This window comes from Phyllostomus hastatus, unplaced genomic scaffold (genome assembly GCF_019186645.2).
Source record: "Phyllostomus hastatus isolate PE091 unplaced genomic scaffold, TTU_PhHast_1.1 phas_contig_1048, whole genome shotgun sequence".
In the NCBI taxonomy this organism is placed as follows: Eukaryota; Metazoa; Chordata; class Mammalia; order Chiroptera; family Phyllostomidae; genus Phyllostomus; species Phyllostomus hastatus.
The window spans coordinates 2,386,900-2,409,083 of record NW_025333513.1 but is presented as its reverse complement, the minus strand read 5'-3'; the positions used below and the strand labels follow the sequence as shown (position 1 = coordinate 2,409,083).

Genomic DNA, 22,184 nt, shown 5'->3' with positions numbered 1-22,184 from the left:
CTCTTCTGGACAGATGGTTTTAACTCAAGCCTCCACTTTATAAACTCAAAAATTGTTCAACCTATGAATTATCTGTAATCTAAAACCAATAGTATGAGGCTACTTTTGTGACTTCTTTCAATGTCTTTTCAAAATTACACACGCCTGCACCTACCAGGATCACACTACTCTGCAGTCTGTCAACCTTGCTCTGCCCCTCCTCCCACTTCCTCTTCCCTATCAGGATTCACGCTCTAGAGTCTAGACCCTGACCTTTGGGTTACAGTTGCTGTAACTAGTTCATCATCCTTCCATCCTGCAGCCAAATTACTTGAATTATTAGGGGACATTCTACATGATTTGCCACAAAAACTCTTGAAGAATATTATCTCCATTTTAACTATGAGAAAATGGAGGCAGAGAGAAGTAATTGCCCTTACCCAGATATGAAGTAATAAACCATAACTTGAACTCAGGATTTATGATTTTAAACCCTATACTCCTCAGAATCAACTAAAAACAGTTGAAAATTGCCAATAATTTATGGGTAATAAAAACTATAATATAGCTAGAAATTAACATATAAGAACTTTATAGGAAAAAAACTTTGTTAAATTATATAAAGTAAAACCTCAAGAAATAACAGACATATCATTTTCATGAATGGGTCATCCTGAAATAATGAAAAAGCCAATTCCCCCCATATTTCTAACCAAATGATGTCCCAACCAAAATCACAGCAGGATTTCGGGAGAACTTGATAAACTGATTCTAAAATATACATGGAAATAAAGCCCATGAATATCTTGGAAAATTTTGATAAAGAAGAGCATATTAAAAAGCTTCAAGGATTAAAACAATATGACACTGACATGGGAACTGAATAATTCATAGATAAATCCATGCTTATAGGGGAACTTGATGTAAAATCTCCAGGAGTAAATGGAATACTTGGTAAATGGTATTAAAAAGATCAATTTACTATTTAGAGGAAAAGAAAGTTTTATCTTTACACCACATAAAAAAAAATTCTAGATCAATAAAGGTCTCAATGTGAAAGGAAAGCAATAACACTAATAACAGCACAGTAGAATACCATATACAGCCACATAAATATAAGGACAAATTTTTTACCCAAAATATTCATCAGAAAAGAAGGAATTATTTATATATAGGTCCTTAGGGTTTTTTCTTTTCAAATTAAGTCCACTTTCTCAAAGCTATTTGAAAAAGATGCTTTCCTAAAATGATCTCAATTAATACATTCATGAGAAGAATTCAATTGTTTTATGAAATGTGAGAGTGGAAACAGCAATATGCCTACATTAATATATTATATTATAAAATGTAATTTTAAATTTAAATTTTTAACTAAAGGTAATTTGACTATTTCCCTATTACTTCTGTATCACTAACATTTCATATATTAAACTTGTCAAAAAACTTTTAAAATATTCTTATTGAAAAAATTGGAGTATTACCTTTTCACTTTAGAGTCCAGCAATAATTGTAACTTTATTGTCTTGTGGTTAGAAAGTATTTCTTAAGATCATAAAAGCACAAACCATAAGGGTTTTGAAAGTCAAAATTTAATCTACTCAGGTAAAAAAAACTGTGTATAAATTTAACTCATGAGCAACAAACCGGAAGAAGGCATTTGCAATATTTATACTGACATAAGATTACTATATCAAATATATTAGAAATCCCTGCAAATTTGTAACAGGGTAAAGCCAAGAGCGGGGTTCCAAATAGGGATTTGAAATGGGGTCCAAACTCAAGGTGTTCAGGAAATATTAGGATGTCCTCAACCCCCACCCCCCCATAGGTGTGGGTTGGGGGAAGGGACAAATGGAGCAGGGCCATTGAGACCTGTTTTGCATAGCAACAGCTTTGCAGCTAACCTCTGGTGTGGTCATTTAACATATCTATAACCTTTGACTGGTTACATAGATATGTTAAATAGCTGTGGCCTGTGTTCTGACCCAGGGGAGTGGAAGTAACTTCCCCACCGAGATGTAACTGAGGGACAGGTCCCCCGAGTTACAGCACCTGCATGGGAGCTCGGAGAAGATTGGCTCCATGATATGGGGCCACGCCTGCCCAGATTCATGATGGCAGCCCAGTAAAGCTGGAAGGATATGGGAGTGCTGGCAAGTGTGGTCAATTGTGGGAGGAGTCAGAAATAGGGCTGCAGAGGAGGATTGGTGCCGGGATTTAAACCCAGAAACGGCAGCCATTGAGGGGAGAACCATGCAGTTTTGGCAGAGTGGAGACTCCCGCAGCCCTATGAGAGAGAATTACCATGCGACTTTACCAGAGAACCGCCACTTGGCTTTGGCAGAGTGATGATCCCCCTCCCTGCAGCCCTGGGAGGGAGAACCACGCGGTTTTGGCTGAGTGGAGACTCCCTCGGCCATTGTGCAGAGAGGACCACGCAGCTGGGGTGGTGGAGAGAGAACCTCAAGGCTTTGCCAAAGCGAGGACCCCTGCAGCTTTAGTAGGGGGAACCATCACTCGGCTTTAGGAGAGGTCCCAGTGACACAGCTGATGGTGCCGGGAACCGAGGGAGGCCTACCAGCTGAGACAGATTACTGGGAAGAATTGGGGGCTGCCTGAGCCATGGACTTCTATTTCTTTTCCTGAGATACAGTACCCCAGACTGGGCAAAGGGGGAAGGACTGTATGTGTTTGTGGGTGTTTTAAGGGACTTTGGGATTTTGATGAAGACATTAGGTCATTACTTTAAGTCTGTATAACATTTCTTTCCTTTTCACAAATCTCTGGCATTGAGAGACATCTTTCCTCTGGCGGCAGACATAATGAACCTGGGGTGTTCTTTTCAGGTAATAGTATATTGCCTCGGCTGCCCTTTGACCACCCCCCTTGTTGTTCTGTAACAAATTCACAAGAAAGACAAGAAAATGCAATTTTTTTAATAGACAAAGACATGAATTGGCAACTCATACAGAGAGAACCCTATAAAAATATGCCTGGCCTCACTAGTAATAAGAGAAAGGCAAATTAAAATGAGATACCACTTTACACCCACCATATTGCCAACATTTGAAAGTCAAATAATCTCAAGTGTTAGTGGTGATCAAAGAACATAAGAACTACCTTGCTCTGTTGGTGGGAGCATAAACTATGATCCCTGAATTGCAGAAATTACATACTAGTTGAGTGAAAAAAATTAACATGAAACAAAGCAGGATATCCTTGAGTGTAAGGCCTGAATTGAGTGCTTCCAAGACTCCAGCACTGTCTTGGAAGAGTTCAATAAAGACCACTTAGGGCTGCGGGACTAGTCAGAGGTTCATAGAAGAGGTCAAACCTAGGTTGGATCTATAGCGTTGGTTAATATGAGAACAAGCAGAACAGAACAAGAAAGGCACTCTGGTGAGGGCAAAAAGCCTGGACAAATGCACTTAAATAAAGTAGACATGATACGGTCAAGAAAGGGAGAAAACATATTCATTGAAGAACAGGACTCCAGCTGGGAAGAGTAGATGATATTTTTTATTAGAAGGGGACCCAGCCCTAGCCAGTGTGGCTCAGTTGGAGTGTCATTCCATTCACAGAAAGGTCGCAGGTTTGATCCCCAGTCAGGACATGTACAGGAGGCAACTGAAGCAACTGATCACATTGGTGTTTCTCCCCCTTCCTCCCTTTCTCTCTTCCTCTCTCTCTAGAATCAATATATATATATATTTTTTTAAATGGTTAAGATGATAATTTTTTTAAAGGAAAAGAAAAAAAAAAGAAGGGGACCCAGAGTAGAGAGGGTCTTGAATGCTTCTTGCATGCTATAAGTGACATTCTAATAGAATGCTTGATCAGAAAACACCTAAGCCCATCATTCCAGGCTCAGATTCCATGAGGAATCTGATGCCCAGAGAGGGGATGGGAATTATCTAAGATTACACAGCATAACAAAAGCAGCTTTAAGGCTTGACTGGCAGGAGTTTCTGAATAGGTTGGAAAATAGGTAGAAATCAGGAAGATGTAGAAAGTAATAAGAGACAGCTGTAGAAAGGTAAAGTAAAAAGAAACACATCTCAAATGGAGAAAATATAATACTTGAAGGTATATTCAAAATAGGTTCTGGAAAAAGAGAAAGAAGTCAATGATGCTAAGTTCCCCTGTGAAGATCTTTGCAAAGTTATTGAGCACCTTCACTCTGTGCCAAACACTGTTCTAAGCATCTGACAGGTAGTAACTTATTTAAGCTTCACAACAATCTTATTAATGTGGGCACTACTGTAATCATCATCCTTTTACAGAATATGGCGTCAAGGCACAGAGAGGTTAAGTAACTTGCCCAAGAGTACACAGCTAAAACTTGCAGTCACGATTGAATTTCCAGCAGTCTGGTTCCATAGCCCACACTCTTAACCTGTGAACATGCTGCTCTTAGAAATGAAGTGGTTCAGAGAGGTTCCAGCTCCTGGAAAGAATTTTTTTTTCCCTTAGATTAGATTCTGGTACAATGCAAAGAACAGAGACTCCCTCACCAAAACCAAAATAATTTCATTCTGATTAATGCCACCCCCTCCTCCAAAGCAACTCCCAGACTCTAAAGAAGGCAAGAAGCCAAGCGTATGCAAAGTAATTTAGTCCCAGTAGTCACATGCCCCTGGCCCCACTATCCCCCCAGAACAGGAGGAGCCACTCAGGCCAAGGAACAGACTGTTTGAAAGGACACGTGAATTCTGGGCCCTTCCAGGCTGCTCAGACGTCACTTCCAGAGTCTGATTATGCTGGTTTCACAGAACTGATATGAAGAAGTTAGAAAAGCATCTGAAGGTTCATTTTTCCCATTCCTGCACTCCTGTTTCCTCGACTGTGGTGAAGGTAGAAGGGAGTTACATACTTCTCAAGGCAGTGAAGTACAAAAATACCCACAAGCAAAAACTCCATTTTGTGAGCTGATGATCAAAAATAGTTCTGCATTCATTTCCCACATAGTTTCCCACACTGATGGGAGTGGAAGCTATTGCGAGGTGCTGAGACCAGGGAACAGAGGCAGCTGAGGAGTTAGGAAGTTTCCCATTTCCCTCCATAAGGAAGACAAGCTGTGTTCAAGTTAAGGCATGTTGAATTTGAAATGAGAACTCACTCAAGTTCTCATTTCAGAACAAGATATCCAGAAAAAAAAACATCGTGAGTTAAAAAAGATTTATTGCCTTGAAGTGGGAAGGATTGTGGTCATGATAGAAAGGCCACTCTGGGTTCCCCTGGATGCAACCTGTACACCCACACACACAGCTGGGGGAGTCCCAGGCCTTCTGCTCTGAGAAGGAGCAATCAATCCCAGGCAGTATGTGAGAAACCTGAGCACCCCCTGCTGGGATGGCCGGAGGTGTTGGCATCAGACTCTGATCAGGAAGAATCAGTCTGAGGAGAGAAAAGAATGGAGGAAAGCCATTAGGGAGATCCCGTCCTCCCCAGTGGCCCCTCCCTGCCTGCAGCACACCCTACAGAGGCTGGTCTCTCCTTGTGCCCAAATCATCTCCAAGCACCCTTTCTACAGCTCCCCATATCACTTCTCTGTCACTCAAAGCCATCTCTGTCACCCACAATTGTGTGTGTAACCAGGACTACAACAAGGTGGATGCCTATGGTGCCCAATATAGCCTCCCCACCAAAGAGCCTGAGGGTTATTCTAAGTCCTCCCCATGCTCGATATAATCCTGGCATGCCTGCCCATGCATCACTGTATGGCTTCCTTAGCCCGCCAGCCCCTCCAGATGCCCCAATGTACCACCTGAGCAAGGCTTCCGGAAGTAGATGATGAGGACCAAGCCAACAATGATGCCCAGCACACCCAGGCCGAAGGCCACACCACACAGCACATTCTCCAGAAGATCTGAGGGCAGTGCGTTGTTGGGCACTGGAGACAAAAGGGAGCAGATGGGCCTCGAGACCTTGTTGGGGAGCCCCCCACCCAGGTGAATGATGTGTCTGGGATGACAAGGGAGAAACTGAGGCATGGAAGACTGAGGTTAGCTCAGTGAGAATGGACTAAACAAAGTCCAAGGAAAGAAAGAAGGCCCCCCCATGGGTCTATCCCTTTTTATCCCCAAATGAACCAGGCTTTCAGGGAGGAGCCTTACCCCAATAAGCAATTGCTGTTTGGCCATCAATCTCATGAGTCACGACACAGGAGAAAAGGTCAGAGGGTTCCGGTGTGAAGTTTAAGTAAGAAAAGGCTTGGAAGCTGAGTCCATCAATGGCTGAGACAAAAGTGGGCCCGGCACCTTCCACAGGGGCAGAATGATGCTGCCAGGTCACCGTCAATGCGGGTGGGAAGAGATTGCTGACAAAACAGACCAGCGTGTTGGGTTTGCCGAACTCCAGGGGCTTCAGCGTGAATACCTCAGCAACAGGAATCCCTGAGGGGATTGAGGTATGAGGGAAAGAAGGGACAGTTTAGATGGTGCCCCAGTGTTTGGAGGGGTGGGCAGAGACAGAGTCAATGGGGACAAGCTTTGTGGGAGAGATGAGGGAGGTGTTGGGGCTCTGAGGAGGTCTTTTTCTAGGTGAGAACCAGAGCCGGACCTAGAGGCAGAGCCAGGTCTAGGCCACTCTAGCCGTCCACCTGGACTTCCTGCACCACTTCCTGTCAGACCTCACAATGGCATCTAATCACAAGCCGTCTTCTCATTAAAACTTGGGCACATCGTGCACTCTCCTCTTCCATCTTGCTGAGCATAGTAACATAGGCACTCATATTCCCTAGGCTTCAGCTGCTCCCTGCTGACTTCATCAAGTGTAATAAATACAATAGCTTTGAATGCCTGTACATCTGGGCACTTGTCTCTGACCCACAGCAAAAACACACCAGAGGTGGTGGGGGGTGGTGTGAAGGGAAGCAATTAAGATTATAGATTAATGAGGTTAAGAATGCAGCCCCTAACCCACCCTAAAAAGCCCCTGACCTCTAGACTCTGGAATTTGCCCTTCAAGTTTTGGGCCTATTTCATGGATCATGGTTTGGCAGAATGCTTTGTCAAATAAAATGGTGGAAATATCTCCAGACTTCTGAGACCAGTCAGCAAATTCAGGCAGGCGAGGCACTCGGGTGTTCTGGGAAAAGTCGAAGGAGAAAAGCTGGTCACCATCGTAGGCCTCCGACAGTCCCATCCTGGGACTCCAGTCCTGACAGTACATTGTGTGCTGGAACGTGTGGTTCTGCAGGTTATCTCGCCACCCTGCAGTAGGGGTGCAAAGGAGACAGGGTGAGATTCAGGTAAGGGGGACCTCCTCCTTCTCCTCTTTAGCTTAGAAAACAGCCAGGCCTGGCTGGTTTGGCTCAGTGGATTGAGCACTGGCCTGAAAACCAAAAGGTCACCAGTTTGATTCTGAGTCAGGGCACATGCCTGGGTTGTGGGCCAGGTCCCCAGTAGGGAGTGTGTGAGAGGCAACCACACATTGATGTTTCTCTCCCTCTCTTTCTCCCTCCCTTCCCTTCTCTCTAAAAATAAATAAATAAAAACTTTAAACAAGAAAGAAGAGAGAGAAAGAGAGAAAGAGAGAAAGGAAGAAAGAAAACAGCCAGGCCTGCTGCAACCAGAGGGGCAGGGGTGGGGTATAACCCCCTGTAGTGTCTTTTATTTGGGCTCTCCCATCTAGTGGAGGTGAAAAAGAAATTATTGGGATCTCTCCAAACTACCTCACCCATAAAAGGCCAACCGTCTAAAGCTGTAAAAAGTAAAAGTGGTCTACTGTCTAAAGTGTCACAGCATTGGTTATGTGTGTGTGTGTGTGTGTGTGTGCGCGTGCACTGCACAAAGGCACCAGCTAAGGAGATAGCTGGAGCCTGAAATCCAGCCTGCATTCTGCTCATCAAGCCATGCGTTCTGGCACAGGGCTGCATCAAACGAGAGATGTCTAATTCACAGGCCACCACAATCACTTGTGGAGGTCCTGGATGGGTTCCCCAGTCTTAGAAGGGAGGATGAAGGAATGGTCATGGCCTCCCCAAGCTATAGATGACACTGTCCCTCCTCCACTCAGACACACATGATAAACTGAAAAAACCATCTCTAGATTTCAGCCACTTCCTTGGCACCAGGCCTCTCCGAAAACATTTCCCCCTCCTTGCTCAACTGTCCAGCTCTTGCAATGACAGGACTGCAGGAAATAACCCCATAGCTGCCAGAAATAATCCCTATTCTATGAAACTTCCATCAGGAATCCCTCTAGCTAGTAAAAAACCTACTCAATATCCTATACCTAGAATAATAGACATTTAGAGTAAGAGGGAACTTCCAGACTATCCTTCCATTCTGTCCCATCCTTATCAGCAAATGAAATTAAGGACCAATAAAGACTTTTCCCTGCCCTGGCTGGTGTGGCTCAGTGGATTGAATGCCGACCTGGGAACATTAGTGTCGCTGGTTTGATTCCCAGGCAGGGCACATGCCTCGGTTGCAGGCCAGGTCTTCAGTAGGGGGTGCTTGAAAGGCAGCTACATACTGATGTTTCTCTCCCATTTTCCCTCCCTTCCCCTCTCTCTAAAAAGAAACAAATAAAATCTTAAAAAAAAAAAAAAAGACTTTTCCCAAATTGCAAGATGAGTTGATAACAGGCTATGGAGTGACTCGAGTGGAAATAACACTTGCTTCATTCAAATCCCAACTCTACTACTTCCCAGTGTGCGGATTTTGACAAGTTACTTAAATCCTGAGTCTCATTTCCTTCATCTGAAAAATGGATATTATAATCTGTGCTTCAAGAGGCGCTTAAATGAAGTATATAAAGTACCCCTGATACTGTCAGCCACCCATGCATAGTAGCTTTTTCCCAGTTCTGTTAGTCTCCAGTATCCCACAGTTCTTCCAACCGCTTACTAAGCACAGGGCTCTTCTTCCAGCGCTCGGTGTTGGCTTCCTAGGCCTGAGCCCGGACAAGACTGAAGCAAAGGGGAGGTGCTGTCTTACCTTGAGGGGCGGTCCAGGAGTGGGGCAGCAGCCACAGAAGGTGTAGCAGCCGCAGCAGCGCAGGTCCCGGGCTCCACTCATGACCCATCACCTCACCCACACTGTAGGGTAGGAGCGACCCACCAGCTCCCCAGACTCTGTCCCCAGATAATGTTCTACCAGCTCACTTCCAATAGCGTCCTTGCCATTTTTGCTAAACCAATCACAGAAGGGAATGCTTTTACATCACCAGTCTCTGGGGAGACAGGCCCTGGGCCAGCAACATCCTGAAACTGCTCTTTCACAGGCCAGAATGGGGTGTGTAAATGGGCTGGGTAGCCATGCAGGAATGTCTGCCTCCTGGTGGCGATCCCTCAGTGTTGGCTACAGCCTCAGCCTGGAATCTTAACCCTGTGCCTGTGAAGCAAGCTACTCTTCCCACAGCAAACCCCCAGGGCTCCTTAAACTCTGCTTTCTGCCTACCCTCTCTGGGATGCCCCCAGGCCTCCTCCTCTTTCTTAGAGAATATTCTCCTTCCATCTTTAGCTCAAGTGCGTTCAGCAGTGCTAGAAAATACATTGGTGAATAAGGCATATTCCTGCCTTCAAAAGCTTCAAGTTTAGTATGCATGTCTATAATAAGTACACAACAATGTAATATATTTAGTTAAGAATGTGTCAAGTGTTTTGGAAGTAGTAATTTTATAAAGTCGAAGGAATAGGTGAAGCATATCAGGAAGGCTTCTAAGAGTCTTGAAGAAAAAACAATTTGACTAAAAGAACATAAGAGAAAAGCATTCCAGATCAAGGGACAGGCATTTGTGTAAAAGGCAGTCATTCAGAGCGCCTTCCATTAGAGACCCCTGTGACATCAGATGTGAATGTTGTGCAGACTGCTCATCCGTCCCTGTTGGTCATGGGGAGGGAGTGGGGAGGGTCAAGATGAGCTAGAACCAGATCGCATAAGCCCTGTTTAGGCACAAGGAGGGTCTGGCTTGTACTTAGCAGATGATGGCATTACTAAAACTGAAGAGTGAACAATCATTTCAAAAATTTTAAAGTATTGTTCCAATATTTTAAACAATGGAGCCTAGAAAGAATTGAGGAAAAACTGTTGGTCACAAGCCTGTAGTATATGAAACCAAAATAAAAAGTTGCACACACACACTGCTCTCATGTAGCAATATAGCAGTGATACTGATGACAAATGTTAAGACCCTGAGTTAAGGTATCAGTGGAAGTGGGGCTCTTTTGGTGTCCAAAGGCAAAGAATTTCTTGAGGCCCTTATGGGAGGATGTGGCTGTATGGTATGATTTATTGATGATGTACAATTAAGGGGGTTCCCCTCCTGACTTCCCAATGTCCCATCTCTTGTCTGTCTCACCATAGAAGAAGTAAATCCAATCTTGTCCTCAGTAGGGCCAAGATGAAGGCTGCTGCCCAGAGTTTCTGCTCCATGGCGAAGTACAGTCCTGGCCAGCATCCAGCTAAGTTAGTGTTTCCAGCTGCAGTGCACTGCTGCGCTATGGTATTCAGGCTTCCTCTTGGAGGCCAGGGCCACGTGGCTAAGGCTTCATGGCCATGGAGAGAACAGGAGCATGCACCGTGTGTGGGTCAGAAGCAAGAGAGAAGAGAGGAGGGGAGAGAGTGCTCTCACTTCTTTGTTCCCCTGGGATTATATTAGTTTGGGTTTGGGAGGGGCCAGGTACTTCTCAAAAGAACCAATCAACTTCCAAGTTTTTGCGGGTTTTGGATAGGTTTACACCCCCTAGTTACACTGATAGGCCTGTATGGTCCAGCACCTCTCCCTGCATCCCCCAACAATCTGGCGCTGGACTGAGGGGGGAGGGCTGTTAATCCTTGTGGTGGAGCACTATGGCGTAATCTCCTGGGGTGAGAAACTGCAAATTCCTGGTGAAGCAAACAGCCTCATGCTTCCCATTTTATTAAGTCCAATGTCTAGTCCCCTTAGCTCCCTCTCCTTTACCGATATCTTGCTAAACAATGGTGGTAACAAAGTTATGAAGAGAGATGGGAGAATCAAATATTCATATAATTTGGAACTAGAATCTAAAGGGTCTGGCTACTGACTAGATGTGGGAAGGTGAGATGGACGGTCAGGAGTGACACCCAGGTTTCTAGATTGGGTGGCAGGGTGAGTAGTCAGTGATGGACTGTATTGAAATAGAAAAAAAAATGCCATAGAAGCAGATTTAATGGAGAGAATGAATTGTTTTACACATCATAAATTTGAGATGCCCGTGGAACAGGAGCATGGGGGATATAAGGTATATGAGTATGGATTTCTGCTTTGGGCTGAAGAACCTTCCTTTGAGATTCATCAACAGAAATGTTGAAGCAGAGGTGGTGGACGAGATCACCCAAGTGAACTGTGCAGAGATGAGTGGGGAGTGACACAGCACAGTCTGCAAGAGTTCATACCCCAAACCTCACCCATCAGGATCTAGGATCCAGTAAGGAGTATATAACCACACCAGTTATTTCAAACTGAGAGGTTTAATAAAGAGAATTCATTCCAAAGGCAACATGTGCAAAAGGGAAAAAGAGAGTGGCTGGAAGTGCACGTAGGAGAGAGGAACATCTGGAAATCGGAAGCTGATGTTGCCGGAGCTGGAATCCATGTGCACACCTGCTGTTGCCCGAGGGCACAGTCCATCCTGGATCCACTAAAAAGCTGTCATCTCCAGCAAGGCTGGATCATTGAGAAGGCACTTGCTCTGCCCAGCAGCCTAGGGTCCAGAATTACCTGTTCCTGCTGCTGCTGCTGCAACTACCTGCTACTTCCAGTCTGTTTGAGACAACAAAGCAGGAAACTTCTCAGTTTCTCCTACTTTCTGAGCTTTCTCCTACTGAGAATCTAATGGGAAGCCAAATGGCCAGGAGGGCTCGAAGTACACACCTTGCAGACTCCTGGGCTTAGCATTCTAGAGCATGAAGTAGGCACTCTCTGTCACTGCATAACCAGTACACCGAAATGCTCTAACTTGTGAGAGTCTGGTGGCAGCGGGAGCATCTGAAGAGCTAGAACACAGAGGAAGCAGATTAAGAGAAATAGAGCTGTTCCATGAAGGGCAAGGTCAGCATCATCAACTGCGACTCAGAAATCAAGGAAAGACTGAAAAGGGTCCTTTGGTTTGGTAATTATGAGATGGTTGACAAATTTATGGAGAGCAGTTTCAGTGTTGTAGTAGGCGTGACTCCAGATGGTGGTGGGCTGAGAAGTGGGAGGCGAGAAAGAAACTGTCAGCATATAGCTGCAAGTTTGATAGAGTAGAAGAGAGAGAAGGGGTGGGCGGAGAAAGAACTAGTGTGGCCACTAAGTAACCTTAGAAATTGATCTGTTGATATGGTCCGTCCATATTTCTGACACTTTCAAAATCCATACTCCCTTTAGAAAAGCAAGTAAGAGCAAGAACAGCCCCAAACAAAAGCAACCCCCATGAACTCCTGGATATTCTGAGATGTCAATGGCGGGTAGGGGCAGGTGGTGTGTGGCAGGCAGGGTGCCAGAGTAGGGGTAGGTTTGGAAATCACTGTACTGCACTCCAGTAAGTGGAACACTTTCCCAATGTCCCTGCTTTGTGGACTAACCCATGTTAGTTGCTATGGTAGGAAGGTTCCAGTCCCTAGGAAAGTAGAAAGTCTGTGACAGCACTGGGCTGGGAGGAGATATATGGCACACTGCCACACACGGTGTCAGCAAACTTTTTCTGAGAAGGACCAGACAGTAAACAGTTTAGGCTTCGTGGGCCATTCCGTCTTGGTCAGTACTCAGCCTGGCTCGCAAACAGCCCCAGGCAACACATCAATGAAAGAGCAGACTACTGTGTCCTCCTGCTTCTCCTCCCACTTCTTGAGCCTCTCCTTAGGTCTCTTTCGGGACTACTTCTTTTCAGCTATTTTTAAAAATATTGGTGTTCCTGGCGTTTTGTTCTTAACTTTCTTTTTACCTCTGGACACTAACATTTAAAATTCATATAACTTAGATACAAAATATAATTTTTTTCAACCATCTAAAAATGTAAAATCCCTTCAGTACTTGGGCTGGATTTCCCTCACAGACCAGTTTGCTAACACTGTTCTACATCTGTAGTCAGAATTGGGGTGGAGGACCCAAAATAAACCTACCCTCCAAAGAAGAGCCTCATTAGCCCTTGGAGATGACAACTGGTTAATGAACACATTCTGCCCCAGATACAATGGACCACTTGGAAGGAGGTCTGAATGGGAGGGCTAGTAACACATATAGCAGACGCTGCAACTCCTCTGGGTGGGAGGAACAAGGGAAAGGGTAGACAAGACCAGCAGGAGAACTATAATCCCATCATCAGGACAAGAGTGAGGTATGGCTAACTACTTGTTCAAACACTAATAATTAATTACCTTTCCTTCTTCCTGTCAGGGCCCTACCATAATAGATTATCTAACCTCCTACCTACTAATAGATAATCTCAAAACAGTCTCTCATCAGTTTGGGAAAGTGGTAATTGTGGGCAAAAGAGGAGTAAGGCAGATAGTCTGGCCTACCAGAAATTATCTGCTTTGGTCTTCGCATATGAATGCACCTGAGAACAGCAGCAGGGCACCACAGACCCAGGAGGCCACAGCTCCTGACACTCAGCTCTCCCATCCTGTCTACTACTGCTGTTTTCTTGGCAGAGCCAGATTTTCTGAAAGTCGTGGTAACCATTTCTTCCCTTCGATACTTGCCATTTAATCCTTACCGCTCCACAATGAAATTGCTCACTAGTATTGGTGTTGCTAAGTCAAGCGGGCTCTGTACTCTCTGCCACATTTGACACTGTTGGCCAGGCCTTTCTTCCTAGTTTTTTGGCATCTGGATGATACTCCTTGCTGATGGGTCCTCTCATTTCTCTGGTGTCCTCTTCCCAGACTCCTTTGTGGAACCCTTCCTTTCAGCTGCCCCTTAAGTGTTGTTGATGTTCCTGGAGGTTTGTCCTTAACCTTTTCTTTTACACTGTACATGTCCTGGATGGCATTTACTCCCACATGACTTCCCTTACCAACACTGGCTGCTGTTGACCAAATCTAATAACACTTCAGCTCAGCTCTGCTCTGCTCCCCACCCCTTGCCCCCAGTAAGTAGCCTATAGGCAGCTCCATTTGGATGTTGTGTGACAGTTGTCCCCACAGAAGTCTCCCCGAAAAATTTTTTATTTTTAAATTTATTTCAACACAAAACACATTTATATAATTACTGGCAATAACTTACCATATTTAATAAGGCTTGGTTGTAAGCAATAGAAATCAATTCTGGCTAACTTAAATTTAAAAATGGCAATTTATTAGAAGGAAACTGAGTGAGCTCATGAAATCAAAATTACAGGGGACTAAGCTAGCCCCAGGAAGGGGAGCCACAGGGGCCCTAGCACCAGGGGTTAGTTGCCATTAGTATGCCTCACCTTGTATTAGGTGTATACCTCCAGATCAATTAGCTGTGACCAGGCACAGTATCACCTCTGTGCATTAGAGCTATTTACAGAGAAGGGAGAATCACCACAAACCAAACCACCACCTCAACACAGCTCTCTTGAATTTACCGCATCCCAATTACATGAGACCGCCTGAGGCATAAAAAGGAGGTAACATCTGCATTAATGCTCAGGCAGCATTTACCAAGTAACTGCTGGGTGATGTCACCTATTTGATGATCTGTGGTCTGTCACAAATCTTGCCACAAACTCAAAATACACTTATGATACGATTCAATGTTGATTTATGAATAGAAATATTTATATTCTACTAACTGATTTCCTTTGGATTTATGACTAAAAGGGCTTTTAAAAAATTCTACTATAAAAAATTTCAAACATACACAAAAGAACAAACCCCCATGTACTCTCTTAAGTTTCAACAATTTTCAATATTCTGTCTTCCCTTGTTTCATCTATTCTTTCAGGTTCTTTTTCTGTAGTATTTTAAGCAAATGTTGTCATTATATTCCACAAGGGAATATATTTCTAAGGATACCGATAATAGATAACTTTTCTTTGCAAAACCTATACTATCACCAAAAACATTAAAAATAATGGCTTAACTTCATTTAACACAATCTGTTTTTCCCAACTATCTCAAAAATGCCTAAAAGATGTTTTAAATGAAAAGCAGCTGTCTTATGGTTTTCAAACTGTGCTTTCATTAAAAAAAAAATTGGTTGAGTTTCCTATTTTATATTGTCGCATAAATCCCTCTTGATAGTTCAATAATGAATTCCAATAAACAAATTCAAGTTTAGCAAATACAACTCTGAATGCACCTCCATCTCAAAATTTACAAAATTCATCACCTTCCCTTCCCAACATGTTCCAACTCTTATTTTCAAGAATTTAGTAACTGTCCAGCCAATTATCTGAGCTACAAATATGTCAATCATGACAACTTCACCTTTCTCAAAACTTCTCATCCCTCTGTTTACCAAATCCTATCAATTTTACCTCTTCAAAAGATCTTAAATCTGTCCTCCCTTTCCTTTCCATTCCCAATGGTTCACTCATTGGTTTATCCCTTGAATTACTGCAACTTTCTTATAACTGGTTTCTCTGTCTCCAATCTTATTTTCCAGTGCTTCTAAAGGGGTATTTTTATTATGCATACTCAGTCATATCTTACTTTTGATCTGGATCCTATTTAACCTATTCTACATTCCTTTGAGACAGAATCTCCCCTCCCCTAGACTTCTCGGAACTAAATAGAGAGATCAGTAAGTAATGTCTTCAGTATGCTAACACAGCACCCTGGCCTGCCATTACCATCATTTTTATAATTCCCTTTTATTTATGTCTGCTTAAATCACCTCACCCCCACTGCAAGGTCCTTAAGGGGATCATGTCATATTTTCACATTCTCAGCATCTACCAAGAAAGCCCACCAAATGACTGCTCATTGGATGAATAAATAGGCTGCTAGTTACTAAAGGGGTTGAAGCTGAGCCTGGAAGCCTTCAAGCTTTTGCAGGAGTGTCTTATCTGCAGCCCAAGGACCAAATGTGGCTCAGGATGGCTGTGAATGTGACCTAACACAAAATCGTAAATTTACTTAAACATTATGAGTTTTTGTGGTTATGTGTCACAATGTATTTAATGTGTAGCCCAAGACAATTCTTCCAGGGTAGCCCAGAGACACCAAAAGGTTGGACACCCCTGCTTAGAACAGATAGACCCTTCTAACAGAGATTTCAACAGTAAATCTTACCAGGAATGGCTCTGGGCTACTCTACAAACACCTTCACCCCTACTGCCTTCCCTGTGCACACCACCACTCTTCCCATTCCATTCTAGGTCCTTCCCAGCTGCCACTTTCTTCCTAGTGCCTGCCACCTCCTACTTTAGAGATCAAACCTAGCCACCCAGCCCTCACACTTACCTTCACTCCTAGCTCAGTATCTCTACATATCCATACCATCCTTCCCTTTAAGCTACATTACGAGGAGTAGTGATCCTGTCAACTGATCTACAAAGTTGGCATTTATTACCCTCAGTAGATAAACAAGAACTCTGGCTCAAAGAGGTTCATTTATTTATTTAGCAAATATTTACTGACCACCCTCTATGTACCAGGAAGTATACTGGTCACCAGACACCACCTACAATGAAACTTGTAATCTAATGAAAATAAAGAGACATTGAACAAGTAAACATACAAATCTATAAAAGCAAATTTTAGCCCTGACCAGTGTGGCTCAGTTGGTTGGCTATCATCCTGCAAAGTGAAAGGTCACTGGTTCAATTCCACGTCAGGGCGCATGCCTGGGTGTGCAGCTTTGGTCCTGGTCGTAGCATGAAGAAGAGGCAACCAATCGATGTTTCTCTTCCCCCTCCCTTCCTCTCTTTTTTTAAAGCAAATTGTAAATAAAATCTTTTTTAAAAGCAAATTGTAAAAGGCACTATAAAGGAAAAATATGATTTCCTAAGAGACTAGCTGGAGTTGGGAACCTCCTGATATTGAGATGGGACCTGAAGGGCAAGTAGGAGTTAGGCAGAGCAGGTAGAGTACACCAACAGAGGGAGCACCATGTGTAGACCATGAGGCAGGAAAAGGACTGGCTTCTTCCAGGAAGTGAGGGAGGACCAACATGGCTACAGCATAATTAGCGAGTAGGAGGACAGCAGATGAGGACGGAGACAAGCAAAAGCAAAGTCATGTAGGACCTTGTAGACCAGAGTATTAGGTTCTCTTCTGAGTGCAGTCAGTTCTGATGCTGCAACTACTTTATTCCTTCTTATCTCATACATGAACGTGTGCTGCTAAGGTTGCTAGCTGACCAACCTCCAGTGTCTACAAAACCAATCCATGGTATACAGTGTTACCAAGTAAATATTCCTACAAAGGTAGCTCTCAATTCCCCAATCAAGAAACTTCAAAATAGCCTCTTCCTTTCTACTATATTCAGTCTGAATTACTTGGTGTGGATCCCCTATACTCTCGAGTTCTACCCAGATGACAGAAACTGCTCTCCAATATCAGTAAGTGAGCCCCACATCAACAACTGATTGTTCCACTTTCTTCATTCTCCCACACATATCTGTCGGGGGGGATCCCACCTCCTCACCAGTCAGAACAGAGGTTCTTGTCCTGCAGTCCACATGCCATGTAATTCAGGGATCCATGAATGTGGATGGAATAAAAAAGTCACCTTATTTTCACTAACAACTAACCAACTAAAATTTAGTTTTATAAACGTAGAAAATACATCTTTGTAGTATTAATGTTATGTTGTCATCAGTAAAAATCATCAATATTTTCATAACACATATACAGATAACTCAAAATATTTCTACAATTATGTAAGTTGTTAGACCTGACAGTAAACCATTTTATTTAATATGAGTTGAGAAACACATGTATTGTATTAATAAGAAAACACATTACCATCACACATTTCTTTAAGTGTTTTGATAATTGTATATTTTATTTGTGCATTTGCAAGTATTATTGTTGGACACAGTCCAAAGGTGCCACCAACTGCCAAAGACATCCATGGTGCAAACAAGCTTAAAAACTCATTCAACAAGTCTTCGCTAGACACGTCTCTTGTTCTTCCTTACTCATATTGTGTTGTTCTACTTTTCCTTCCTGTCTGATGCTCTTCCATTGGTTCTACTTCCTATTCTTTTTTTTTTTTCAAAATATTTTATTTACTTGTTTTTAAAGAGAGGGGGAGGAAGAGAGGGAGAGAAACATGGATGTGTGGTTGCCTCTCACACCCCCTCAACTGGGGACCTGGCCCACAACCCAGGCATGTGCCCTGACTGGGAATCAGTCAGGCATGTGCCCTGACAGGGACCCTCTGGTTCACAGGCTGGTGCTCAATCCATGAAGCCACACCAGCCAGGGCATCCACTTCCTATACTTGCTCCTTGGGGAGCTAACCCAAAGAGCAATCCTTGACTCAAAACTAAATTCTATTCCATACTTCCTCCCTTATAAATCTCATTTACCTACACAACTAATTCAAACACTGCCTCAAAGGTGACTCCCAAATCTACCTCTCCTTTTTTTCCTCTAACTTAAATCCTAGATCTTAAACTATCTGTTGTGCTTAGCAACCAGAATAACATACCATCCAGGGCAGACTGCCTGGGTTCAAAGCCCAGCTTTGGTCACTTACTAATAGTGCGACCATGGGCAAATTATTTAACATCTTTTGCTTCAGTTGCTTCATTTGAAAAGTGGCGGTAATAACAACAGTACCTACATCATAGGGTTATAATGATTAAGAGAGTTAACACATGTAAAGGACTTACAATTGGGCCTGACTCAACAATTTCAAGTACTCAACAATGTTAGCTATCACCAGTCTCATCTCCCTCCAACCTGGAATTTTCATTTTTGTGGGTTTTTAAAAATTTTTATTGAATTTACTGGGGTGGCAATGGTTTAATAAAATTATATAGGTTTCAAATGTACAATTCTATAATACGTCATCTGTATATTGTATTGTATGTTCACCACCCAAAGTCAAATCTCCTTCCCTCATCATTTATCCCCCCTTTACCCTCTTCATTTTTTGTTTATTAACAGGTATAGTGCTACCTACTAGGGATATGAAGATAGAGTTCCTATCCTATGACATAATCTTGAATAAGTCATTGCTCAAAAATTTCTAGTTGCTCCCCACTGAGTCCAAACTTAACAGCATTAGAAATCTTCCACACTACCTCAAATAAATTTACCTCCCAGTGTTCTCTACTAGTGCTTTACTTCTTGTAGCTTGTATTCTCTTCTGGCCAGGCTGGCCTGCACCATTCTCTGTAAAAACGACCTTTGCTATATGGCTTCTATCTTTCCTCATACCGTCCTAATGTCTCAAATGTGTATTTGAAAGCAATGGCTGCCTTACTATGATTATTTCCCCAATACTATGCACAGTACACCATAAACATATACATTACAATCTTACCTAAGTCACATACTTACTTAAGCATCAATTTCCTTCAACATTTTGTTCACTTTGTGAGCACCTCATACTGTCCAGGTACTATGCCAGGAGCTGGGAATATATACTAAAAAACAAACAAACAAACAAAAAAAACCAAGATGACCCTGTCCTCAAGATTAAAGTCTCATAAGAAAGAGCAGCATGTAATCATGTAATTTCCATTCACTGTGAAAGGCGCAATCATAAGGACACCAAGGAAGGAGCAGTCAGCTCAATTTCAGAGGCAAGAGTAGGTTTTTCAGATGCTTTGGGGACTTAAATGGACAGGGAAAAGCCAATTAGACTGCAATATGTATAAAATACAAAGGCATAATGGTGTCTTAAGAAACAGTTCATTATAGTTGGAGTATAGGGCACAAGAGGAAATGGACAACGTCAAGGCTGAAGAGGTAGGCAGATCTTTCTGTCAGGTGCAGGAATTTGGACTTTATCTCCCAGGCAATGAGGAATTAATATACGGTTTAAACAGTAACATAAGGCCAGTGGTGTACTTTGGAAACCTCACAGTACTGCGGCAAAGGCAGAGAACAAAATCTAGGGCAGAAATCTTCAAAACACTTTCTGCAGTGATGGAAATGTTTTATAATGTGTGCTGTCCAATGAGATAGCCATTAGCTACATGTAGCAGTGAGACCTTGAAATGTGGCCATTGCAACTGAGGAACTAAATTTAAAATTGCATTTAATGTTAACTTAAATAGTCACATGTGGCTACTGGCTACGGTATGGAACAGTGAAGCTTTAGAAGAAAAATCAGGAAGCTGTTGATGTAGTTCAGGTGATAGGATAAGGACTGAGTGTGAATCAATAGATATTTTAGAGACAAAATGGTAAGTCTAGTAAATATAAAGCTGTAAGAAAAAGAAGTCAAGAACAGGCTCCCAGATTCCAGGCTTTGTGACTGAATAGCTGCTATTCACAAAGAGCCAGGGTAATATAGGAGCAAGTCTTGCACACATAGAGATTGCATCAATTTTGAACAGGCTGAAACATCTGGGAGTTATCCAAGTGGCAATATTTAACTCCAAGTTAAGTTCTGGAGAATTGTGTGAACTAAAGGTACATATTTGAGAAGCTTTGAGTCATTGAGTGAAATTACTTAGAGGAGATGAGCAAAACTACAAGTAAACTGAAGCAAAATCCTGGCAAACTTCAACACGGAGGAAGGAATAACATAGAGTCCATGAGGAGATGGGAAAGAACAACTGGACAAGTAGGGAGAGAAACAACTGAGCCTGGTCACAGAAATCAAGAGTGCAGTGAATTTCAGGAAGGAAGCATGATCAAGTGTCAAACGCCTCAAAGAGGACAAGTAAGATAACTGAAAAGTGCTTCCGGCCCTTGCCAATTAGGAGGTCCTTGGTGATATTTGCCAGAACAGTTTCAGTAGTGGAAGAAAGAGGCAGAGGGGAAAATTTAGGTAATTTCAGGTGTTGGCTGTGCAGGAGAACTGAGAATACATAAGAGTCTATACAGGGATATAATAGTGATAAGGTTATGTACTTTTTTCTTTCCTTTTTTTGACTGGGAAACTTGTAGAATGAAAAAGTTAAAAATGCCAATTGGTAGAAAATCAAAGATAGCTTCAGAGTAATGGATAAGGTCAACCAGGTCAAATAAAAAGGAATTTCCTTAACCATAGGAGAGGATTTCTAGTAACAGACATGCCCCGTTTCTGCTGTTATTGGTGGGCAGTGAAGACGTTACAGAATACAGACTAAAATTTTTAACTACACTCAGGGTCAATGGGAGGAATCGCTGTCTATGAACAAGCAAAAGGTCTGCTTTAAGTGGCAACGCAATCACAGTAACATCCCTGTTATGGGATTGACTCAAGATCGAAACAGTTACGGGCAAAGCCTTAGGAAAAACTAAGAGTTCTACTTTCAATGGTTGAGCACGATATGAGTAAAGTAAAAGTGATGAGAAGCTGGTAAGTTTTGTAGAAGGCAGAGGAATCCAAGGACTAGCAGGTCTTAATGAAATAAAGAAGTTTAGTTACGTTCAGAGGAAACGTAAAGGAGAGGAGAGATTGTAAACCTGCCTAATGCAAACATGTGAAACAAAAAGCCCACACCTTGCACTGGCACTTCATCTCCCCGCCTCAGGTACCAAGAGAGTGACTAAGTCCCTCTCGCGCAGCAAACTCTCACATCTCCAGATCTAGGCCCCATTCTTTCACTGACTGCAGCTCTGTGGCTCGCATTTTCGCTGGACTCAGTCCGAACAGGTCCAGGTGCACCTCATACCTGCGGAAAAAGGAATTGAGGGAGGCCGCCCCGGCAAGTCGCGGACTTTGGAGAAAGGGCTGAAGGGGCCGAAGAAGCCGGAGAAGACGGAGGTCCGTGCGCCACGCCCTCTTCCACCCCACCCACCCAGAGCTTTCCAGACGGGCCGCGCAGGCTGAGGCGCCTGCCCGGACGCCTGCGCTCTGCTACTCTTCCCGCAGCCTCCGGCGCTCCTTTCCCCTTCTCCTAGCTGGTCGCATCCTTGCGCCTGCGCAGTTCAACGTTTCCGGGCGGCAGCAGCCTTGCCGAACCCACAAGGAGAGGCGTTGGGGGGCGGGGACAAGGTCGGCGACGGCTGGATAGGTAGCGGTAGGTTAGAGAAGCAGCGGCATTAACGTGCTCCGACCCTCTGGGAATGGACCTGGGCCTTGCATTTCCCTTAGCCCCTCTGTACGACCCCCAGGATCTTCGCAAAATAGTGCGGACCCCGTGGAGGGGGAGGAGAGAAACAGCTAGCACGTGACCTGCCTTAGCCAATCTGGGTGTTGCTGACGTGGCCGCGCGGCCCTAATGA

The 22,184-nt window shown here is 43.5% G+C and overlaps 1 protein-coding gene across 4 annotated transcripts; it reads right to left on the bottom strand.

Annotated features, from left to right (window-relative positions):
• Nucleotides 1–5,142: 5,142 nt before the first annotated feature.
• LOC123816020 (HLA class II histocompatibility antigen, DM alpha chain) lies at nt 5,143–21,897 on the bottom strand. 4 transcript variants are annotated; one of them, XM_045834755.1, is made up of 7 exons: nt 21,758–21,897; nt 21,460–21,631; nt 19,362–19,447; nt 6,921–7,193; nt 6,096–6,374; nt 5,747–5,872; nt 5,143–5,376 (listed from the first exon to the last, which is right to left on the bottom strand). In XM_045834755.1, exons 4-7 carry the CDS (start codon nt 7,150–7,152, stop codon nt 5,372–5,374), a joined length of 642 nt encoding a protein of 213 aa, XP_045690711.1. In that variant the 5' UTR covers nt 7,153–7,193; nt 19,362–19,447; nt 21,460–21,631; nt 21,758–21,897; the 3' UTR covers nt 5,143–5,371. The 4 variants fall into 4 exon arrangements, with proteins under 4 accessions (XP_045690711.1, XP_045690704.1, XP_045690695.1 ...); XM_045834748.1 differs by lacking the exon at nt 21,460–21,631 and having other exon boundaries at nt 21,632–21,824; XM_045834739.1 differs by lacking the exons at nt 19,362–19,447; nt 21,460–21,631; nt 21,758–21,897 and adding an exon at nt 8,925–9,081.
• Between the last annotated feature and the right edge of the window lie 287 nt (nt 21,898–22,184).